Raw genomic sequence first — 19,265 nt, 5'->3', positions numbered from 1 at the left:
CTTGTGTTGGACACAATCTCCTTAAAGTAGGTTTCGCCCTCGCTCTGATGTTTCAAAATTTAATGGCGTCTACTTCCCAAGATATAATGACTAATACTTGATTTGCAGTACTACAAACTCAAGTATGACAAACCAAAACTATGTTGTAACTCTCTCTTTCTCTTCCTAAGATTAAATGCAGAATAGATGCAGAAGATAGGAGGACGATAAGAGGAAGAAGAATGAAGAAATGTTGAAAAAAATTGGATGTAATGAAATGTTGGAATTGTAGGCTGTTTATAGCTAACCATGCACTTGTTGAGTAGGCCTTGGTGGCTATTCAGACATGGCCAGAAAGTTGCGAAACAGTACCGGTTTGAAAAGGAGGCGACCTGAAAATTCAGAAATTCAAATTTGAAAATTTAGCGCAAAATTTGAATTATTTTCATAAGGAAAAAAAAAATTCTACCACGAATTTGAAAAAATTCAAACGAATTTTGTCCAAAAAATTAAAGTTAGGACTCGACCTAACCCACAACCCACACTATGCACTCGCTCCTATGTAGTGGTTTTGGGCCAAGCCCACTCTGTCCATAACCCCCATCCTTACAAAACTTGGGGTGCCCCTTGGGACCCATCCCGAGTGTGGCAAGCTAGATTATATATACTCATATAAATCCTTAAGCCTTTCCTATGTGGGATAAGCACATTTCACAAATGTATAGGAAACCCACCTAAACCTATTTCCATGAACTCGAAAATGCATGTTAAATTCTCATTCATTCGAAAATGGTTTTAAGCAACCAAATACACAATGTTATACACTACGCGACATTAAACATTAACCCAATTAGAAACATTAAAATTAACGCTTGGGTCTTACCTTAACTAATGCTCACAGTTAGCAAAAAATAAGTTTTTATAAAGTCATTTTCCAACAATCCCTTACATGAATGGAATTCACGATAAGGACATGCAACAAAATGCAAACAAAGAAAAAGTATATAAAGAACATACACCACATCGAAATAAGTAACTTTTGGCTTTGAACCTCCTCTAATGAAAGCCTATCGGACTAACTGGCTCACCAGTGGATGTGATGTCTTGAACTGTTCAGCTGTTTGTGTAAACCAAGACAATAGACTATACTTAGTGTATCCGCAGACACAGTTTGGTTCTCACAGTTGTGTTCATTTTAGCCTTGAACAACACTTAGTAATTCATGAGGACCCTAGAGAATTTAGCCTTTTCAATTCTCTCATAATCGGCCCAGTTTACACTCATATAGGTGAATTCTTATTAAGAGTATCCTAACATACCTCACTTGGATGCCCAAACTATAAGTGTCACGACCCAAACCCGCCCCTAAGGGGTTGTTTGGGATGATCTAAATATAGCACTTTTTGACTTTTCATGAAATATGGGTTGGATTTGAAGTAATGTGTTAGAGAGATGATATGACTTAAATAAGATGATGAATAGAATAATGACTTTTTAACTTTTTAACTTTTTAACTTTTTTTAAACATGTCAAACTAACCCTAAGAGTCATGACCGACCAATAATCCTAGATTACCTTCGGCCTCAAAGACAGCAATGACAAAATTCAAAATATTTAAAGAATATCGGGGCCTAAAGCGGAAGCAAAACAAAAATAATAATTTCCATTGAGCTTGTGCATGTATGATGACTAAAATAATTAAAACATTTAAACACAATAATAATTTATATACATATACAAATCCTATATATTTCACACACATATACATTTGAGACTCAGCAAAATACCAAACTTTGACAAAATTAAGTGGCTGATTTTCTTGGCTCTACTTAAGCCTAACTTGCTCAATTCCGGAAGCTCTTCAAAAGGCTGACACCAGTAGACTGTAAGACTTTTTCTATCCTGTTGCTCATTTTGCTCACCTATACATATATATATATATATATATAAATAATGAGTAATGAAGAGGTTAAATGAATGAAGTTTGACGATAGTACAAAAACATGTCTTACAAATTCGAAATGAATCTTAAATCATTTTCAAAGTGAGGCATTTGCCACATTATATCAAATTTATAACAATACACTTTCTATGTCTAATCCCATATCAAAACATATCTTTCATTTTTCAAAGCAATCCATTTTAATAGGAAGAACATTTCGATTAGCAATCATGTCATCTCTTTACAATAACAGAAGCCATTCGTATCAATATATGTGGTACATCCATGAAACAATGATATTCCAATAACAATGGACCATAAAGGTCGAGCCAATGGACCATAAAGGGTCAAACCAATGGAGATCTCTGTGTTTCAATCAATCCAATAGCCATGGTCTACCCCCAAGCAAGGGCCTATAATCAATGGCCATGGTATTGTTACCCCCAAGCAAGGGCCTACGGCCATGGTATTGTTACCCGCAGGCGAGGGCCTATGTTCAATGGATGCCACAATACAGTTTCGAAAGTGAACTTCATTCATCGATAGCAAATAATATTTTAATAAACCATTCAATTGATCGCATATTGATTTCAAGAACAATGACAATTTCAAAAATAAATATTACTTGGACATATCTTTATAAAGTTACTACTCACAGTAGGTTAAGTCGATATAAAGCCTCGAACGTCCACCTAGACAAATCACATAACAAAAACACAATAGAAACACCATTCAATATCCATTTCATTTCAATTCAACTCTCTTTATATGTTTTTCTAACTCATTCCATGACTATGTGATCCAATTGGTGCCTACGAATACTCAGCTTGTCACGAGGATGCAAATAGGCATTTAAAAGAATTATTCAAAAATTGCTGAAAACGGGGTCTTCACTTGAGCGTATCTTTGGTCGTTCGAGCGGTCTGCAAAGCTCTGTAAAAATACTGGTTGGCCTTAATGTTCGCTCGAGCGGTCGGTAAATTTTCTGTGCCTTTGAAATCAACAAAATAATTTTCAAACACATTTTCAAAACTTAGGCTCATGCTTGACTCAATTTATATGTGTAATTTCATTAACAAACATGAACCCATGGCTAATTTTTTCAATTTCTAATACAAAAATATCTTTGATTGTTAAGATTAAAACGAATTGCTTCATGAGTATAATAATTTCAAAATTTTTCTTTCTTTATTAATAAAATATAGATTGAAGCTATAAAGCCTTTTCAAAAATATTTACATGTAAGAAATTTAAATCAAAATCAAATTAATTTTTGATTCTTAAATATAAATTATAATTTATTCCCAAATTTGTCCACATTTAGATTTAATTCATTTTCTCCATATCAAACCCAATTTCAAACCCAAAGTGATTAATTTCTAAGTTAATTTCCATAAATTTGAACCTAACTCTATTGCATGGATCAAATCTTCAATACATCATTGTTGCATGTAATTTATATAACACAATTCAAGAATAATTCTCAAAATTAAACTCAAACTCAACAAATTTAAAGAATCGTAACTCATATTCTTCAACCTAACTTGATTTTACATGCAAAACCCAATTTCTATCAATTTATATAATTAATCTTCAAATCTTCATTTTTAATCCTCTCAAAATCCATCTTGAATCAATTTATGTCTAGATCATTTAAACAATACTAGAAAGAGGATGAAATTTCTTACCTTAAGATGATTTTTCCACAATTTTTAGCTTGAATTTTGGTATCCCACAAAAACTTTCTCTCTTTTGTTCTTCCTTTCTTCTTGAACTTAAACTCAATTTCTCATCCCTTTCTAACTCCCAAATTTCCAGCACACTTGCATTAACCTTGTCTTTGACTTCAACTCTCACTCCCCCTCTCTTAGTTTTTTTCGAAGGCATTCCCTCAACATAATACATATATACTCGCACCTTCATCTCTTGACCAACATAGATTTCTCTGCACACACACATACTTCTCAGCACACATACCCATATATATATTCAAACTCTAAATCATTTTACAATTTAATTTATGGTTAAGAATAATTTAATTAAATTACACTTATTCTTAATAACTCTTGATTAACACATAATTAAATTAATCATGACTAATCACAATCTCAAATAATTAATTAATCTAATTTGATTTCCATTAGAGCCCAATTAATTATATTTAAATTTATCAGTCTGAATCAAATTTTTAATCAAGCTCCCAAAAGGCTCCAAATATTGAATTAAACTTATTTTCATCATCAATTTTGATTTCTTAGATCTTTAAGGCCTTCAATTTCTAATAAAACCCAAAATCCTTGTCAATAAATTTCATATTCAAGTTGGATACCTCATAAATAGATTTAATTTATAATAATCATAATTTCTCAAACCTTATAATATCATTAACATAATTAACTCCAATTTAGACCCAATTAATCAAATCTTGATTTTATTAAACTGAACCAAATATTAATTAAACTCCTAAATGGGTCCGTATTTAAAATTAAATTGATTCAACTTATTACTTTCACTTCCTTAAGCCATTTGGACCCTTAATTTCAAATTCCAAAATAAATCATTACTAAAATCAAATGCGAATCAGACTTCAAAATTCTCATAAATCCCAAATTACATTAGAGTAACAACTAATTAGAATCCAAATTTCCTTAATCAATTAAATATAAAATCTTATACATGATGTGGTTGGCTTAATCTAAGGTTTATACTAATTAAACTCGATTTATTCATTAAGAATCAAATTTTGCCAAATTTCACTGCAGGCTCTAAAAATTATGCTAAACACAGATGTAAAATTGGTTTTGGTTTCTGGCACCTCTAAGGCTATAAATTCTCAGTTCACAGCCCCAATTGCAATAGATTTTTCTACAGTCAACAGATATAAATTCCTAATCGCATAAATCACATAATTAAACATAGAAATTCATATCAAATACATAACCATATGCATAATTTAGTATATTACGGGTTGGGTCATTACAATAAGAATCATTAAAAGCAAAGCTTATCCTACTAACGCTGCAGGTATCACTCTTTTTATCATAGAAATAGGTAGGAGAAAACCTCCTTAGTGATACGTGAAGTCATCCATAATTTGGTTGTTCCTTTGAACCTAGATCTTGGGATCTCTAGTTAACTAGGTTGGATTGCCATTATGGCGACTTTTAAATAATAGGCTTTAATCTTATTCCCCTCGATAAATGGTACATTTGCTCTCTAGCTAACCCTTTAGTCAATGGATCTGAAATATTCTCTCTTGACTTTACGCATTCTATGGAAATTATTCCATGTGAGAGCAAATGCCTAACGGTATTATGTCGTCGATGAATGTGTCGAGACTTATCGTTATATATATGATTCTGTACCCGTCTTATTGCTGCTTCATTATCACAGTGAATGCATATAGCTGGCACAGGTTTAGGCCATATCAGAATGTCTTCCAAGAAATTACGAAGCCATTCTACTTCTTCTCCTGTTTTATCTAATGCGATAAACTCAGATTCCATTGTCGACCTTGCTATGCATGTTTGCTTGGAGGATTTCCAAGAGACTACAGCACCTCCTAGGGTAAAGAGGTATCCACTAGTGGATTTTGAGTTTTTAGTATTCGATATCCAATTTGTATCGTTGTATCCCTCGAGTACTGCTGGATATTTGGTATAATGTAAGCCATAATTCTGGGTATGTCTTAGATACCTAAGTACCCTAATTATCGCTTTCTAAAGATCAGACCTTGGATTACTTGTGTACCTACTCAATTTGCTTACAACATAGGCTATATTCAGCCTAGTGCAATTCATTAAGTACATCAAGCTTCCGATTATCTGAGAGTACTCTAATTGTGATATGCCTGCACCTGTATTTTTTGACAAATGAAGACTAATGTCAACAGGTGTTTTAGCAGGACAGTAGTCACGTTTTCCAAATTTATCCAGTATTTTCTCAACATAATGAGACTGAGATAAAGCATATCCTTCAGATGTTTTAGTAATTTTTATTCCTAGAATTACATCTGCTACTCAACCAACATATCACATAAACATATACACACATTGAAGCTTATTCCTTAATCAAATCATTCTTAACTTATTCAATTCTCTTATGTCAAGTTTTACTTATTATTTCATTCATGAGGCTTAATTCATCCCTATGAATGCTCCAAAGGAAAGGAGAACGATGATATGAACAAAATATTACTTTTCAAAACATGCCGAACATGACACTTTGCCCGAGTACACTTGTCGCTCGAGCTGACCACATGGTTTGCAAAAGTACTGGATGCTAAGATTATAGGCTCAATGATCACTAGAGCCAATGCGGAAAATAAATTGAGGGTGCTCGAGTGGTCACTTCTCGCTCAAGCCATGTGCAATGCTTTACAAAAATACTAGAAGCCCTCATTGTGCGCTCGAGCGGTGACTTCATTGATTAAGCAATAAGGCCAAATTCTGGGTTTTCAAAACAGAGTTTTGAGTTTCCAACTTTAAGTTCCAAATGTAAAATCTTGCATGATGCATACCAAACCATGAAAACACATCTAAACACATGAGTATAAAGCCAATTCTAAACTTATAGCTCAAAAGCTTCATCATTTTTGCAAAATTGAAGCTTAAAACTTCATGCATGAATAAACTTGGCTCAAATTCTTCTCCTACAACTTCAAAACATGGAATTGAGCTTCAAAACAATATAATTCATGGATGCATGTATGATTCAAGTCTCAATTCAAGTATAGGTAACAAAATCATGCTCAAATTGATGATTTTTCACACAATTATATATGCATGTATGCTCTAGCTCCCAATTTATCAATTTAAGCTCAATTCTTGTGTTTAAGTTCATTATCTTCTTGAATTCACATACTTGGTGACTTTAATTCATGAATTAAGAGTTAAACACTTACCTAGAGTCTTCAATTAAGATCAATTTAGCAAGAACTTGAGTTCCTCTACACAATTTTTCAATTCCTTAGCAAAATCTCCAAGTTTAAACCTTTCTCTCTCTAGATAAAGTCACACACTCTCTCTTTCTCTCTCTAAATGCTCCCCTCTAGTAGATTTTGAGTTGAAAGATGAGCCTAAATTCTTTTATTAGCATATATATATATATATACATGTTAGTTAACTTAACACACTAATTAGGGATTAAGCTAATTAATTAGAGCTTAAGGTTAACTAAAACTCAATTAATTATACTGAATCAAATTTTAATTAAACTTCTCAATAGGTTCTGAAAATTATGCCATCCTAATCAAACTCACTAATTTGGTTCTTAAAGTCATAAAGGCTTTCAATTTCAGATTTAAAGGAAAAATCACAACAGATTCTTCATCAATGAATAGATATATAGAAAAATACTCATCAAACACATAATTATGATTCAAAATTAAATAGATATAAACATATTACGTGATGGGGTTGTCACAGTCTTCCCCCCTTAATAAGTTTGGTCCTCCAAACTTGCGTTACCTTGTATCGAAAACAACTTGGGATACCTTTGCCTTATTTCATCTTCTCTTTTCCACATGGCTTTTTTACTGTAATGTTCCTTCTATTCTACCTTAGCCATGTGAATTTCTATATTCCTCAATTGTTTTACTTGCTGGTTGATGATTTGGATCGGATTCTCTTCATATTCCATAGTATCGTCGAAAGCTATCCAGTGATAATCAATGACGTGGAACGAATCATGAATATAACCCCTCAACATTGAAACATGAAACACATTGTGCATTTGTTCCATTCTCGGCGATAAAGCAATTTGGAATGCAACTGGATCAAGCTTTTCTAAAATCTGAAATGGACTAATATATCGAGGTGATAACTTGTCTTTCTTGCCAAATTTTGATTGACCCTTCATCGAAATTACCCTAATGATCTGACTCTGACACAACAGACTAAGTGGAATCAGATTCAGACTCGGACTTATTATCCAAATCAGAAATTTCAATGGAACCCTTTTTGAATTGCCAAACCAAATATGGAACCTCGGTTGCGTCCAGAATGAGCTTGGTGCTATCTACTGCTGGTCCATCCCCGATCATAGAAATAGTAACCCTATCCTCCAAGTTAGTAAGCTCACCCCCGGTGCTGAAATCCGCTAGGAGGTCAGCCAGTGTTGTCTCTAGAAGTTCTTCTTCACTACTCTTCGAACTAGCACTTCTTTTCTTTCCCACATCAATGCTTGGATCAATCCATTCTTCCTCGCTATCTGACAACTGATGATTGAAGAAAATCTCGAACCTTGAGTATCTCTTCCTTGTCTCTTGTTTAATCCACGGCTCGGGGAACCCACAGAATGGGAAGTCTCTCCTTGACAAACAAAGCGTTCATTTAGAGTGCCCCTGATTGGTTTGTGGATCAATTCAAACTGCCTTCCGGCTTTTTTTTCCTTGATTCTTCACTTTATCTCCTTTCCTCTTTCAATCCTCTTTAGTCGGTTCATATCCCAACCCAAAAGCGTGGGGTTTTTTTGACTTCTGGGTTGGGGCGACACTGGTCATGATTCTTCAGTCCTTTTTAGATTGTCCTCGATCTTACAGTATTGCTTTACTTGGTATCCCTTATAGAGAAATATGGACACTCATCTTCTCAGCGTTCCTACAGACGACTCCAATTGTGGAAGGTGAAATTATCCCCACACGAAAAGCAAGATGATGCACTCAATCCTTTATATTCTACAAAGAAAAACCAAACGTCAATGATCACTCCTGACCAGGGTTGTCCTGGAGGACCCTCCGACGATCAAGTCAGCATAATGATCGACCATAGTATATAACATAAAGGAAAAATATTGCCGGTATATAATTTGATTGAGTTTTGGTTAGGTTAGGTAGAACCCACTTACTTGTCCCTTATGCCTTGTTTGCTTACCCTTTTTATACCTATTCTGGTTCTTAACTCATCCGTTGGATCTTGCTTTGATTAAAGGGTTCTACCCAAAGCTGGCTTTGGTCGAACAATTTGCCAAGTATGCTTTGTCTTTAATCGTTGGATCATTAATATATAGATGGTTTAGATGATATTAGATGTCAATGGCCAACTTGTTGAGCATCTCGTCCATACGATTAAACTTGATCGGACGATTCTGCTTCTCATTAGGCCAGCCTATATCCTACTTTTATCTGTTTTATGCTTCCCACCATTGGATGAAGGTTTATTTGACGCCTCTTGTTTACTTAGTAGATTTGGTCTTTTAGAAGGCTATCTTTTATGATTGCTTTGTTTTCCCACGCATCTAGATTTGATGACAAGTTGTTGCCAACTGTCTTTTGTGGACTTTAAGGGATGCATTTAGGCTTATCGTCTTGGCTTGGGCTGCTATGACTGGGCTTAGGCCTGGGCTCATATTTTTTCCCTTCACAATAATCATCTGATATTTCTCCACAAATCTTCAGGAATGGTAGACTAAAATTCTAAGGCACAAGGTATGTAATATTTGACAAAATCTACAACTCATCTTTAATAAAATTGATGACTCTCACTCTAAATACTCCAAATTTGACCGCAAAGTTTTGATCACAAATGGAAAAAGAGAAAAAGAGAGCCAAAGCAAAAAAGCTAAGGCAAAATAGAGTAATAAGTGAGAAAATTATTCAATTTGTGATTGAAATAAAGGAAGAAAAATAGGTTCCAAGTAAACTTGGAGGGAAGAAAAAATAAAAGAATAAAAAAAAGAAAATTTGCTTGGAGGTAATGAAAATTTTCTTGGAGAGAAAGGATTAAAAAAAATGAAAGAGAAAAGAAAGCATGGAATGGTGCATGGCATGGAAGAGAATTGCCCGCCACATGGATTTTGATTAAAGCCCAAGCAAACTAAAAAAAAATAAAATAGGTGAATAATGATAATAATGAAGTAGAGATAAAACAAATAGAAAAAATAAGTTCGGCTCATATCTAAATATCTCACCACCAAACTACTATCTAAAACAAAACACCAATTCCTCTCATTAAAATATTGATACCTAAAAAATACGGGATTTCACAATGACTACAAATAGTGATTGGCTATTGATAGATGGCGAGGGAGTAGGATGACCAGCTATTGACAGATTGCGAGCCCTAATCTTAGTTTGCTGAACACACTCTTCTTCTTCTTCCTACTTTCTCTCTCTAAAAATTGCCAAACTCACTTAAAAACTTCTTTCTTTCTTTCTTTCTTCTTCTTCTCTCTAAAAACTATCAAACCCACCTAAAAAAAACATCTTCCTCCTTCTTCTCTTGAAAAACTACCAAACCCACCATAGCTCTTCACTCTAAGATCCACAGTCACAATCAACAATTACAGTTGAGCCAATTGAAATCTCTCTCTTCGATACCTTTTTTTCTACTTACCCATTTTGATTCCTTTAATTTCTTTTGTGTTCCTATTTCTTTGCTCCAATTCAAGAGCAACATTTTGGCACTAAAAGAAGAAGAAGGAGGTGAGATGGGAGGAGGAGGGTTGCGGTGGTGATGCCGTGGCTTGGTTGGACAGGGCGGTGAAAGTTAGGGTTGTGATGGTGGTGCCAATGGATGGAGAGTGGGGGTGGAGAAGGGTTTGGGACATAGTTCTAAATCGCGGTATTGGGTAACGTAACGGTATCGATCGCGGAGTATCGGTATCGGGAGTATCGACCGGTACGTATCGGGTATCGGGCGTCGCGGCTGTGAAATTTCAAAAATCATTAGCAATCCCTCTAAAACTCAATTTTATGTATTTTTTCACTCTTTTAGCCTTAATTTATCATATTTTAATCAAAATTTTGATATGTAAATGCACTTTTGACTCATTTTCAACTAAATGATATGTATTTATATTAACCTTAATTAACTAATTTATTTTATTTATTTATTTTTTTGATCGATTTTAATGCAGTTTCAATCAATAATCAGGGTGACTCTAGTCTCATCCCCCGTCAAGCAAACAAAAGCTGTTAAATTTTTTTATTTGTATTATTAATATTTTATTATATATAGTTTGGTTATTTAAAAAAATCAAGAAAAAAACCATCCCATACCATAATATAAATGAAAAAATAACCAAACACAACTTACCAAGGAAACAAATTATAAACCATTATAAACAACAACCAGAAAAAAAAAATAAAAAAAATAAATTATAAACAAACCAAACGCAACTTACCAAGCAAAACCATCCCATACCATAATATAAATAAAAAAATAATCATAAAGAAAAGAAAAGAATAACATAATATAATATAAACAAACCATTTGAAGAAGAAAAAAAATAACATAATATAACATAAACAAACCAAACAAAGCAAACCGGACAGCAGCAAACCCATTTGAAGAAGCAAAACCATAAAATAATATAATATAACATAATATAATATAAACAAACCTATCAAAAGCAAAACCATTTGAAGTGTTCAGCCAAAGCAAAAAGCAGAGCACGAAACAAATGTAAACAGAGCATGAGAGAAAAACCTTCAATGAAGGAACTTGAAATCGGTGATGGTTTGGGTTCGATTCGATGCTTCTCCTTGCAACACTTTACAAGATCGATGCCCCTGGAAGATGGATTTGGGTTTGATTGGGGAGTTGAGTTTGGTCCGATTGAGGAAAAACTTTGGGGAGTTGAGTTGAGTTTGATCCGATTGGGTTTGATTTGGGTTTGAAGTTTGGTCCGATTTGATGCTTCTCCAGGTGATTTGTTTTTCCATGTGACTTGCTTTCCTCAATTATTTTTCCATATGCTTTGCTCGTTTTTCAGCCGAATCGGACTATATCGGAATTGGAACGCTCACGTATCGGATACAAGCCGATACGTGTCGGGAATCGGCCGCTACGGACGTGAAATTCGTTCTCACCAGTATATCGGTGAGTATCCGACTCGGCACTCTCATTTTCCGTTATGAATCGGCCCGTACCGGCCGATATTTAGGACCTTGGTTTGGGATGGCAGCGGATGCTAGACAGGGAGTGATGGTAGGGGTTGCCAGCAATGCGTTATTAGTTGTATTCACTGTACACTATTTTTTTTCTTTCTGGTTATCGTTTTGGAACATTAGAAAGAGGCACGCATAGGATCTAGACTTACAAAGTCTCTGTAAGGGCTGAGTTTTTATTTTATTTATTTTATTTTTATTTGTCTTTTAGTGAGTTTGGTTTGATTGATGTGGCATTAGCCACATCATACGGGGTCATCCTGTTGGTTTTAAAAGTGTGGGGCATTTTTTTTTGTTTAAATTCTTAAATCAACTTCTTGCTCATTAATTTGGACAATCATTTTAAATTAAGCTTAGCCAAGCTGAAATAAAAAATATATATATATATATTAATGACTGAAATGATGAATTTAATAATTAAAATTAAAAATAATAATTAATTTTATTTTTATTCCTTAAACTATTACTGATTTTGTATTTCAATTCTAAATTATTGATTTTCCTATTTAATCTCTAAAGTTTCTTTTTTCTATATCATGGTAAAAAGTTTTACAACAAAATAAGATAATGTATTGAATTTTTGTATTTTTCTATATATATTTTTTTGTATTTGGTGAATTTTAAAAAAAAAATTATAAAGTGTTATACTTCTTAAGTATATCTAGATTATGTGTATTAAAAAAAAATTACTTAAAATATTAAAAAAATAAAAAAAATAAAAACTTAATTTTTTGTGTGAGTTAAACCAAAGAAGATAATTATTATTTTTTTTGAAATGACATGAATAAAATATCTATATTATTTTATTATTTTATTTGTATAAATGTTAATGGACAAATATGTCATTTTAATTTGATAGGAGAGTGAGTGTAATTTTTCAAACGTAAAGGAAAATTTGTATTAAATAAAGAAAAAATTAATCTAAGGTCCCCCTCCCATTTTTTGTGATTGAAGAGATCCACAATATTATTTTGTGATGTCTAAAGTCCCTTAACCCTACACCCATATATCACAGAGAAAATTCACTCCCTCTTCCTCTTTCGTATGCAACAATTTCTTCTTCTCTCTATGATTCACTGACCTGACCTCTATGATTACTGTTCACCGTTATTTCAAATGGATAGAGACTGGAATTATAAGTATATCCAGTGTCTTCTTCACAGAGTTGCTTTGAAATGCAAGATCTGTAACGCTACAAATCTGAGATTTCTCTCAGATTAACGAGAAAGAGGCTTGAAAACACACGGTGATGATGATAATTTGCATGTTCAAGTCCGTATTTGATTAGCAGTGATCAAAACCAGAGTTTGGAACGAAGAGAGAGAGAGATGCTTTCATGGCCGATCAGAGAGGTCTGATGATATGCTGCAGAGATTTAGAACGCTCCAACACCCAAACGATGCCATATGTATATGTAGAGAGAGAGAGAGAGAGAGAGAAGGAAACCTGCATGGGAGAACCTAGAGCTGAGCTTGGTGTAAGAAGAGAGCTTGACGTCGAGATCCCCCTTGATCTTGTGAGCCTCCTTTCTCAATCTCCCAACCCGACTTCTACAACAGCTCTATAGTCGGATCCGACATTAACTTTATTTGCTGTCATAGTAGGTATGTTCCAACACATTTACATATGATGGTTTTTGAGTTGGTTAAGAACTCCTTGGAAACCATCTCCATGGAAGGACCTGCAAACCATCTCCATGGAAGGATATGGTAAGTTAATTATTGTATTGTGTTGCACCGTACATAAATACAAGGATCCCTAAATGTATCAAAATTAGCATTGTGCACATATAATGTGCCTCTATGACTATTGTTGTCTTGTTGTTTTGAGTTTACCACAAAATGCTTGTTATTGGACATCCAAAGTTAAAGTTACAGTGTTTAGTTGATATCTGGACCTGTAGTAGGAATTCTCTCTGATCCACAATATTATTTCTCTGGGTTAGAAGGAATTTTCTTTGGGTTGATCACAAGTTGTTTCCACAAGTGGAAGAGGTGTTTTAGGACAGAGCGACAAATTCCCCTACAACTGTTTCATTTTTTTATTTCAAATATCAAATCTTTATAACTTCTTCACTCAAACCCAGAGAAAATTCAAATTTCTCTGGATTCATTTTGACCAATTTTTTCTGGGTTTTCAAATTTCTCTAGATTTATTTTGACCAATTGAAGATCGGTGAAGTCAGAGAAATTTTCAAATTTCTCTGGAGTGTTGAGTCCATGAGGAGCAGAGAAGGCAGAGAAATTTCTCTAGGAGAGTGGGAAGTATATGGAAGGCAGAGAAATTTGGAGAAGGGAAGGGTAGAGAAATTTACAGTGAGAAGTTAAGGAAAGGTCAGAGAAATTCTTTGGACCAATTTTCTCTGGATCAACTTGAGGGACCTTAGACATTATTAAAATATTGAATGTCCTTTATATTATAAAATCTTAATACTAGGGACCTTAAAAAAAAACCCCTTAAATAAAAACGTCAAGGGTGTCAGTGTAATTTATGCTAAAATTTTAGGGATAAATAGATAAAATTGAAAGCCTAGGAGTTAAATAGAAAAAATGAGAATAGTACAAGAGATAAAAGTGAAATTAATAATAATAATAATAATAAATAAATAAATAAATAAGTTAAAGGACAAAAAAAAAAGTGAAATTATTTTATTATTTTATTTTTTGTGTGGATTGATAGTGAATTGAACCTTAAAAAGTAAAAAATAAAAATAAAAATAGAAAAAGGAGGCGAAGAGGAGAAAAACAAGAACAGACTAGAGTCTCTCTCCCAAGCTCTCTCACCAATGGCAGAAACAACAAACAAAGAACCGTCTAATGAAGAAGAAGAAGAAGATTATATGGGCGACCTCTCTCAGTTCCTTCCTCTCGAAACCACTGCCCCCTCAAAATCTTTGGTACAGGTTAGTTCCAAGTTTCATATGTATATGTATATAGATATAGATATATCTTCACAATAGATATAGATACATACGTTTTGAACAACAACAACAATAATTATGTTCAGGTCTCTGCCAACAATACCCAAATTTCCCAACCTTCAGACAAGAAACCCAAAACTCAAAATTGGCAAGAACAACGAAAACTCAAGAGAGAAAATAGGCAAGAAGAATAGGAGCGAAATACCCTAGCAAGCTTAGAATCAGCGATTCCCCAATCCAACATTGGTTTCTAGTTGTTGAAACAGATGGGTTACACACCAGGGTCCACGCTGGGGAAGGAGGGTTCTGGTCTTGCTGAGCCCGTGGGGCTTGAGATTCGGTGGACTCGAGCTGGGATTGGTCAGGAGGACCCGAGAAAAAAGAAGAGGAAGAGGGAAGATGAGAGGATGGAATGGGAGAGGGAGAAGGAGGAGGCATTGATGGAGGATTTTGGGTGCCGTCACAAAGAGCAATGGCAGAGTCGGAGGATTGTGGTGAATTATCACAAGGTGAAGGCGACATTGGAGCAGTTGGAGAATAAGGAGGTGGTGGCAGAGGCTGACAAGGACGAAAAGGATGCTGAATATGAAGAGAAGGAAGAGGAGATAACAACCGAAGAGGTACAACCATATTTGTTTCTCACATATGTACATGATTGTGTTTTATTTGTGTGTACTTTAGCTAATTTTGCTGCTCCTATACATATAGTCAAAATAAATATGTTTTGATTTAAATTGTGCATATTGAACATGAACTGGTAATCAAGTTCCAATCTTCAATGTAAATGATGGCAGGCTTAGTAATATGTCAGACTTTTAATCCCACAAAATTGTGAGATATTCAATACCATATGAGGTAGGCATTCATAATCTACACATTTATCCAACTAATTGAGTTGGACAGTCAATCCAATGGTTAATCTCATGGATTATTAATCCTATCCCTATTACTCTAACCAATCAAACAGGCCCTAAGGCCTAATCACAATGGGTTAACATAGATTAATTTTTTCCTTTATTATATGTCATATATATGAATATTTCATTCAAAGATAATGAAAAATACAAACACAACACTAGTTTTAAAGTTTAAAATTTAAAGGAAAGGGATTAATAGATATAATTCTACGTAGTATTTTTATCATTTGAGCTACAGTTATTTTGTTTAAACTTGTAATATGTTTGTCCGGGTCTAAACAAATTTAAAAATGATAGGATGTGTTTGGACATGTGTCCTACCAGTGGAGGTGTTTGACCCGGACACACCACGATCTTAGAAGTGTTTGTACTTCTTTACTTTTCATCGTGCAGGAACTCCATGGAACTAGAAATCTAGAATTAGGTAGGCTACAACAAGCAACCTTAAATTTCGAATGAAGGTCAGGAATTACAGTTTTCATTGGTATTGCATTGCTTCTCTCCATGCCCTCAACACACAAGGCAATCTGGGTTCTCAACAACATTTCCTCTCCTAGGGCTCTCTCTCTCTCTCTCTCTTTTGATTTCTCTTTATTTTATTTTTGTGCTTGGGGACAAAGCAAAACAGAATGTCACTTCAATGAATGAATGCTTGAGAGCTTTATGAAAGTTATTGTTAACAGATTTAGGGTTTGACCTGGCACTTAATGCTTTGTCCAGATATTTAATCCAGAACCTAGTTCTATCAATTTGATCCAGTGCCTACGCTTGATTCTTTTACAAAACCTCCAGTTTAGTTGATGAGGATATTCAAGTGTGATTCTAAAGTGGCCCTCCTCCTACAGGTTCCCCTCTTCTCTACAATAACACAAATATTTCCTCCTCATGTTCAGTTTCTGAACTAGTAGGGTTCTTACATATTTTATTTTATTTTTGTGTTAAAGTGTATATCTCTTGACGAAACAAGATTTTTTTTCCAACTGTTTATTCCAATTTTTGTGTCATCCAATTAATAGCATCGCATCACACCCCAGTTTTAAATACAATGCAATTGGAATTGGAGGTATAATTCTTGACTTTAATTCCTGTTCTTCAATAAGACCATTATAAAGATATGGTTTCGTTTTGCAAATGTCTTGTGTTTTCTTAGGCAGGCAAAAGGATATTTTGTGATGGCTGCCTCTTTTTGTCTTTTTTTTTGGGGGTTCTTTTTTCTCCTTTCTCTCCCTTGGTCCAACGATTGCGGCTCTACATGACTAATGTTAGCCTCCCTTTACTATGAAGACCCTTCAAATTTTAACCAAATTGAAAGTAGGACTTGATGAGCTAGCTGGCATCTTCAAGTTGTAGCATTTTCTTAATAGCAAACTAAATGGCGGGTTGGCGCCCAATGGTAAGGCTTGCCGTTAGCGCCCCTATGGTGCAAGTTCGAGTCCCGAAAACACTCTCTCTAGAAATAGGGGTTAGACTGCATACACCTTGTCCTCCCCAAACCCTTCTTTAGTGGGGGCTTCGTGCGCTGGGTCACCCTTTAATGAACTTAATAATTTGGGCGATATCCTCCCCTCCCTTTCTATGTAATTTGCATTTTTGTAACTCCTTTTTTTTAGCTGTCTATTCATTATATGCACCAGTCTGCATATTGAACTGGGTGAAAGCTGGCTTAATCTATGTGCAAACCAAGACAGACCTACTTATACAAACTGATTGAGGTGAGCAAAAGTAGGAAATTTATGCGCTAACAGTATGACAGCAGTGCACCGTGTCTTTATCTTTCTCGTCATTGTTTGCTTTTGATTCTGAAGCTCATTCCCTATACATTGCTGGTGGATGTTGATCAAACCATATACTAATGCAGGATTTGCAAGATATATTGATAAAGCTGAGAGAGGAATATCAATATTGCCTCTTCTGTGGATGTCAAGTAAGTAGTGACAATAATGCTCTCTACCACATAATCATCTTTGCCAAGGTCGCCATATTTCTTGTACTGATGATAGTTTCTCTTCCATTTCTCAGTATGAATTAATGGAAGCACTCTTATCCAACTGCCCAGGAACAAATGAAGATGACCATTGAAAGATTGTTCCTAATAACACAAATTTGTTCCACTACACAACTTCCAGATGAAGATGCTACTTTGCCTAAGTTAGGTGTGGATCAATTTGTCCTCGATGGAAGGTTGTTATTTCAAGTGGGTGATTTTTAACTGGCCTGATAGTCTCTTTCTGAGAGTGCTCAAAAGTGGAAGGCAACTAAACCAAACTTTTAGACATCAAAGTGATCATCAGTTCAGTTGATATAAAGGAGGAAAAAAAACACCATGCATATGCATTTTTCGGTTCAAACCAAGCTTTACAGGGGAGGACAGTGTTTGCTGGGCTCTCCTCACAACACGAGCAATTTTTGTACATCAAAAGGACCTTGCATGTTTAATGGCAGTGCCTTGTGTTAAAACTTTGGCAAACGTGGACTTATCTTGGTGTTTGACTTGAAAGAACTTAGAAATTCACGAACTGGTATTATACAATGTTTAGCAGATTCCCTATTAATATATGCAGTGTTAATTTTGTAATTCCTCAGTGGGAATGGATGGCGGAGATTAATGTGTGGAATGATTGTAGCATTTTTTTTCACTATCGTGTCATTACTATTAAAATCAAAGATTGATGGTGCAAGTAGACATGTGGGAGAAGGCGTGTAACCTAGCCTGGTTGTGGGCTTATGTCTCTCCTATAAAGGGATCCTTCATTTTTATTTTGTTTTGTTTTGTTTTTGTTTTTTGTTTTTTTGTTTTAAAAATTCCCAAAGATTGGGGAGCCATTTGTCAGTCCTAGTCTTAGGTAGAATTGTGTACAATATTGTCTAATCTATTAAAATCACATTAATTTGTACCATTCAATCCGTTAATCATGGATTAAATTTTGAATTTATAATCCGTTTTCGAAATTGTTCTATTTCACTATAGTTAATATATATATATATATATATATATATTTAAACCTCTAATGAAATATCAAAATAAAAATGAGAGAAATTTAAAATGTGAATTTTGTTACAAATTAGTGGTTATATATATGAAAAATATTATGTAAAATTAATTTGTATTATATATGTGGGGAAGTATTTTGAGAATGACGCTATGTGGCCATAGTGCCTTTGAGATGTCAGCCGAGGTGCTACGTGGGTTGGTCATGTTTGCCAAGATGATTGCAACGTTATCGATATTCGATGCGGTAATGCCTGAATTCGAGATACTTGGATAAGGGACAAGAGTCCTAGATAAGAGGAGGCTTTTAGTTCAGATAAGGATAAAACTCTTGAGGAGTTTATCCCTATCTAGCTAAGAGTCCGAGATGAACATTGTGCTTGAGTCCTATGAAGTGAGACTTCTAGGGGACTAGAACACTGCTATCTATAAAAGTATGGCACCTTGGGTTTAAGATACGCTTTATTTTTTGATGAATTCAGTATTTGTTTGATATATTTGAGAGATAACTTAACTGACTTGATTCTCGGAGTGCCCCCATGTTGATGAACTACCGCGATATTCTCATCTTCTTGTTGGCAGGTGGTTGGCTTAATTTATTCTGCCACGTGCTCTCTAGCTAAATTCCC

The 19,265-nt window shown here is 34.5% G+C and overlaps 1 protein-coding gene and 1 pseudogene across 2 annotated transcripts; one reads left to right on the top strand and one right to left on the bottom strand.

The window, feature by feature from the left end:
* Window positions 1–7,471: 7,471 nt before the first annotated feature.
* On the bottom strand, window positions 7,472–7,780 carry LOC145803427 (uncharacterized). The gene has a single exon (XM_082896698.1). The coding sequence runs from the start codon at window positions 7,778–7,780 to the stop codon at window positions 7,472–7,474; it is 309 nt and encodes a 102-aa protein (XP_082752824.1).
* Window positions 7,781–14,492: 6,712 nt separating this feature from the next.
* LOC114281917 (uncharacterized) lies at window positions 14,493–18,541 on the top strand (annotated as a pseudogene). Its single transcript, XR_014346048.1, has 4 exons — window positions 14,493–14,712; window positions 14,817–15,350; window positions 17,506–17,571; window positions 17,667–18,541. The product of XR_014346048.1 is annotated as an uncharacterized LOC114281917 (transcript).
* The last annotated feature ends 724 nt before the right edge of the window (window positions 18,542–19,265 follow it).

This window comes from Camellia sinensis, chromosome 12, assembly GCF_055761805.1.
Source record: "Camellia sinensis isolate YWXY chromosome 12, ASM5576180v1, whole genome shotgun sequence".
NCBI classification, from domain to species: domain Eukaryota; kingdom Viridiplantae; phylum Streptophyta; class Magnoliopsida; order Ericales; family Theaceae; genus Camellia; species Camellia sinensis.
This window is presented reverse-complemented; position numbering and strand designations above follow the sequence as displayed.